The sequence below is a fragment of the Acromyrmex echinatior genome, chromosome 9 (assembly GCF_024713525.1).
Source record: "Acromyrmex echinatior isolate Ae372 chromosome 9, ASM2471352v2, whole genome shotgun sequence".
Classification (NCBI taxonomy): domain Eukaryota; kingdom Metazoa; phylum Arthropoda; class Insecta; order Hymenoptera; family Formicidae; genus Acromyrmex; species Acromyrmex echinatior.
The window spans coordinates 6,430,480-6,436,479 of record NC_141860.1 but is presented as its reverse complement, the minus strand read 5'-3'; the positions used below and the strand labels follow the sequence as shown (position 1 = coordinate 6,436,479).

The following is a 6,000-nucleotide window of genomic DNA, read 5'->3' as shown; positions in this document are numbered from 1 at the left end:
TTTTCCATCTGTACATCATATATATCACGCGGCAAGACAATCTTTTACAAAAGTAAGAGGATTTGACTCGTCGTATTCTTGTAAATCGCGATATCGGCAAACTACGTTATCAAGACAGAATTTTAAGCGAAACGCATTCGTTCCGCTGAAGCCTACGAAGCTTATCGTTCGTCGCTGTGCACGCGGCCCGAGTCCGCATGTTTCTGCATGCCAACACATATATGACCGCGACGAGTCGGGTCCGAATCGCGTTTAACGTCGCCCGTCGCACGTATACATCTTGTATACATACATACAGCTTGCATAGGCACGCTCGTGATTCGTCAGAGAGCCAGACGACGTCCAGCGACGACGAGGTAGTACCTTAGCGTGCGACTAGCCCGCTCTCGCGGGCGCATCGGCCCCCTTTGTTTTCGTGGCGGGCGCGCGCGGTCGCGAGAGCGAGCCGAGCACGTGGCTGCGAGGTCGCGGGTATAGTCAGTGAAAATCATCGTGCGCGGACATTGGATGGCGGGAAACGTGCGTGATAGCGCGGCGGCGGGCTGCCGCGGAGGGAGGCCCTAATCAACCTGGCGCGTGAACCTAACCCCACGCGAGAAACGGGGTGGGAACGCGCGAGAGGTGGAGGAAGTGGTGGCGGAGACGGCGGCGAGACGCAAGGGCAGGGGGAGGGAGGGAAGCAGAAGACGACGACGGTGCTCTCCCGTCGGCGATGGTCGGCGATCGGCGGGCAAGACTGGGGACAGAGAGTGGAGACGGTTATCGCGGAAGTTCGGCAATTATAGGTGCCGAGTCGTCTTTTTTTCTCTCTCTCTCTCTTTCTCCTTTCTTTCTTTTTCCCCCTTTTTTTTCGACGAGTGATATTGATTTGGGAGAGGCAGTTCGTATTCGCGGCACGAGCATACCTTGTGACTCGCAGAGGCGATGCCGCCGCCAGCGCGATGCATCACGGCGCAGCGCGCATTGAGGGGTACACGTCGGCTCGCTGGGAGTGTGAGAGGATCGCGTGGTGAGGTAGGGAGACGGAGGGATTGGAAGAGGAACGTCTGATGGCCTGAGAGAAAGAAGGAGAGAGAGGTAAAGCGATCGGACAGTTTCCCCGCCAACTCGATCGTTCCCCTACACCGAAAGGCCACCCCCCACCGCGTAGACCGTCGTCCCCCGACGGCGCGGTATCAAACCCCTTCTACCGGTTCAACGAATATAACTTCCTCGCTTCGCCTCCTCTCGACCCTCCCCTTCCTGCTGTCGGTCCTCGCCGGTCGTCTCGTTCTCCACCACCACTGATCGCTGCCGCCGCCACCGCCACCACCATCGCCGCCACCAACCTCCTCTCGTCAGGAACGAACGCTGAATCTCGGCTACCCTGAATCTCGTGCTTCCTCCACCAATTTCCCCATAGTCAGGATAATAAGAATTGACCGATCATATAAATTAAAAGATTGAAACAAAAGTTGATTGACACTAGATCGAATATGTTTGATATGAATTCAAATTTAAATGGGATCCGAGAAACAACGTTAATTGTATCTCTTATGAGGCTGAATAATTTTATAGAAAATTTATAGCTTTCCGTTAAGGATGATTAGTAATTCATTAATTAGAACGCGTGCTTTGTCGAATTGAAGATACGAGAGATGAATGGCTTCGTGTAATTATGGAATTCTAATTTCAATATTCTTCGAGGTTCTGTTATTTTTATTTCTTTCTGAAGGATGTATCGAAATAGGCCTAGACATCCAAATCGGAGCAATCCGATTAAATCAATACAAGATACTCTGGAAGAAGCTGAAAAATACCAAAAAATTATATAACCATCAGATTGCGCTAATAAGCAAAAACAAGAATGTTGCATTTCATCGCTAAATCGTCCACACATTTATGCCTATTCTACCAATGTAGACTAACTTTAATCTTAGTTAATGTTATTGTTTTTTTTTTAATTCTTATAATTAAAAAAGGATAAAAAGTTGAACTACGATTAAAATTGAATTGCATTTGTAAAAATGGATATTAGCTAACTTTTCCTTCTATACTTTGGATTAAAAGGATCCTAAAGTCTGTTTTACCGATTCAGTAGGACTTGCATACATACGATTTACGTGTCATTGACACATACAAAATTCCCAACTAATCTTTCACAAGGTATTTAAGTCCAATTTTAAGGACTCAACGTTCATGTAATCTCTAGTCCAAACCAAGATTGTTTTATATAAAGCAAACACTAGTCGACGCCAGAAACCGATAACAAAACTGCAATTTTCTAACTTTTTTCGTTTTTGTCAGTATGGATATACTATACTACTGTTTACACTTTTAATTGTGGAAAAGGATTTTTAAATCTGTGTAAAGACAACTAGAAAAATACTTGAAAAATAATCGGTAAGAGAGACACAGATGACTTTAGAATCACCTTACGCTCGATTCCACAAATAAGATTAACTCAAGTCCCGGCTCAATTTATTCTTATCCTTTTTTAATCCTCAGACTTAGAAAAAAAAAACATTTTCTATAATTCTTAGATAAAAATTAATCTAATATACATTTGTGTGTGAGGCACTTGTGGGCTAAAAGTGAAGAGGCGAGGCAAGCGGGAAATGACACGACACAACGCGACGTTACTCTCGTGGATGCATCCGCCCCTGCAGCCGTCGGTGCCGCCGCCGTCGCCGCTACCACCGCCACCGCCGCCGCCGCCGCCGCCGCCACCACCCCACCGCGACTCGTTCCACGGCACCTTCTCCGCTCTCGCGTCCTCTCCCGATATTCTCTACCATCCCAAACCCGAACCAGTCCAGAAATCCCCACTCTGATCGCGCGTGCACCGCGACGACGGAAGTGTGGCAACGCCGCAGAGCGCTCGCCAGTGTCTCGGTCTTGGCGAGTTACTCGGGGGGGCTCAGGCCGAGTCTACCGAGATTGTGTCTACCGGCGCGGGTAACCCGAAAGCGAGTGTGGCGAGGATTAAAGTCGCGGGCCGTTTCCCGGCATGCGAGATCGTCTCGCTGCTGTCTGAAGGCCGTGCAAGAACGAACGTAGGACGGCGCGCCAACGATAAGAAAAGTTTCACGGCCGCGGATCTAGAAGAGGAAACCGACGACGACGACGACGACGAGGGCGAGGACGAGGACGAGGACAACAAGAAGGACAACGACGACGACGACTACGACGACGACGACGACGGCGACGGCGACGGCGACGGCGACGGTGACTACGACGATTACGACGAGAGAGAGATAAGACAGGAGACGAAACAGCAGGAACGGCAGAAGAAAAAAGAAAAAAGAGGCGACGAAGAAGAAGAAGGAGGAGGAGAAGGAGGAGGACGTATCGTCGCCGTGCGACAGCATAGCAAGAGCAAGAGCAAGCCGACGAGACCGGGCGCCGCGCCGCGTCGCGCCGCGCCGCGCGCTCTCGCACGTTGCCGTGCCGCGCTTTACTATATCGCGCCACACGCGCGTCGTGATCCGCGTACGCGCGCGTGAAACCTACACGCGCACGATATTACATATTTATATGCATACACGGTGACCCGCGCGCGGAGATAATACAGTGTAAATGGCGCTCTCGGCGCAGAACCAGTCGACGTCGTACGTGAACTTGTATTACTCGATCGTCCAACGTGCGGCGACGCGCTACTTTAAGGAATATTACAACTCCGGTAAGTACCATCGTAACGCACGCACTCGCGTGTCTCACAGATACACGCACACGCACACGCACACATTTAGATTCGTAAAAAGCGCACTCGGCAGAGACAGATTCGCCGGCGAGCACGGATAAGCGCGCGTCCGGCTTTGTATCATTTAGCCTCCTCTCTCTCTCTCTCCCTCCCTCCTTCCCTCTCTCTCTCCCTCCTCCGCCACGCTCGTCTGGTCCGTCGAATTTTATCCCTCATGTCTGCGACAGGCGCCGGTAGCCACCTGTGCGGCCACGTTTCGGCAAAACGCGACGTCATCGCGTGCGCCGCACGCGGTTTCGAATTTTCCCGCCGACCTCCCTTCTCTCCCCCCTCCCTCCCCCCCCCCGCGTTCTGCACTCCGTCCATGTCTCTCCGCCTCTCCGAAGATCCATTCAAACTCCGGTAATGTATAATTTCGATGATTTCGATCGCTCGATGGTGACGCGTGTGTGAATACGAGAATTTTTATTTCTGTACCTTCGTACGTGGCACGTGATACGTCGTTGGAAAATTGAAATTCGTTAAAACTCTGCTTTGATTTCAGTATCTATATTTTTCTCTCGTATCTTTTATTCGAGTACTCTTTCTCTCTCTCACTCATCTCTCACCCCCTCCCTCTGCTGCCTGTCCCCATGCTCGCGTGTGCACGTATGCATACCGGGACAGTTACACGATCCAACTATAACGCTCCGACGACTACAGGCAGAAGTGTTCTTCCGACTGCGATTAACAATGCTAGTTAGACACGTGTTCCGTGCAAAGCTCGTGTGTGTCTGCGGTCGAACGCGTAGCTTGATTGAATGAGACAGTGTTTAATGTTGGAAGACCTAAAGGGAGAGAGGGAGAAAGAGAAAAACGAGAGAGAGAGAGAGAGAGAGAGAGGAGAAACGAAGTGCGTGGGGTGAACCAGAAGTATCAAGGGGGACCTAAGAGTTTTGCTGTCCGTCGGTCAACGTCTAGTTGATGTACGAAATTCTCTGAGCGCAACGTCAGACGGAGAGAGAAAAGTCGCGTGTTCGCGGTTCCTGCACGAGACGAAAACAAGCGAAAGCGTATAAGGAGAAAAGAGGGAGAAAGAGAGACGTAACTTACTACAAATCCCCATCATGAGCATCGGCACTGTGCAAAATGATGTAGCAAAAGTTATATGAATCGGATGGAACGTTAAGTGAACACGGCAAGACATTCGTACATCCGAGATCCTAACGGCGGGCGAATGAATAAAAGAAACCGCAAAAAGTTAGAAACCAATTTGAGATAAACGCGAGACTAGTACAATTAAGTAATTCCACTGTAACAGTAAGCTTCGTGCTCTCAGAAAGTAATCATAAAATTGGATCTTGAAATGATTAAATCTCTTTATTATGTAACACTTTACTATGGAAGAAGGAGAATGTTAATTAATGTTCTGGAACAAAATATATATATTCGCGCTATGAATATCGATACGGAGGAAATGCAAAGAAAGTGGTAGCGTTGATTGTATTGTATAAACCACTTTATTTAAACTGAATATACAGCGTATCGCGCTTTAATGAGGGAATAATTTTAAAAGAGGAAAAAAACTACACGAATACAGACCAAGACGCCGAGAAAAATAATCGTAGATTGGGTGCAATTACTCCCTCCCTCCCCCTCCCTCCTCCACCCACCCTCCTCCCCCTAACACGTCTACTTGTGATAATTGTAATATAAATTAGACGGAAGTTGATGATTAAATATGCTGACGAATCCACGTGTGATTTAAAGGATGAAACAGAGTGTTGTTAGACATTATGTAGCTTATTACACAGGTATGCATCATCAATTGAATATTTGTAGTGTAGATATAAAAAAGCGTGAATTCTCGCATCAGTATTTTTAATGACATACAGGAGAAGAATATTATTCATAAACGTCATAACTGAAAATTTTTTTGAAATAATTTGATACACTGATAAATGATAGAATAAGACAAAAACAGTTAATTAAGCTGTAATAGCATTATCCTGTATGTCAGCATTTATAGTCAATTATTTACAATATCGTTTACGGTAACGATAGCTGTACGATTGATCGTCGTTCATCATTGATTCGTGATTGTATCTTGTAATTATCCGAAATATATAAAATTAAATTAATTTGTTACTGACATGATTGCCAGTTACACTTTGCGATAATTAAACGTTCCGGCAAATGTTTGTTATTAACCCAATACGGACCATTTGCTTGAACTCACTATTTATTGCTTCGAAATAACATACGAATGGCAGATGAATTGATTATAATGTGACGAGCATCGCAGTTTGTACAAAATATTCCTTTTTCCTTTTCGAGTG

At 47.2% G+C, this 6,000-nt stretch overlaps 1 protein-coding gene across 2 annotated transcripts in view; it reads left to right on the top strand.

Annotated features, from left to right (window-relative positions):
• The first annotated feature begins 3,558 nt into the window (after positions 1-3,558).
• The window catches only part of LOC105151092 (uncharacterized), a 28,078-nt gene continuing 25,636 nt past the window's right edge, over positions 3,559-6,000 (top strand). For both annotated transcript variants that reach the window (XM_087409607.1, XM_011064608.2), the window contains exon 1: positions 3,559-3,661. In XM_087409607.1, coding sequence (XP_087265733.1) covers positions 3,559-3,661 — 103 coding nt within the window. The remainder of the gene's footprint in view (positions 3,662-6,000) is intronic.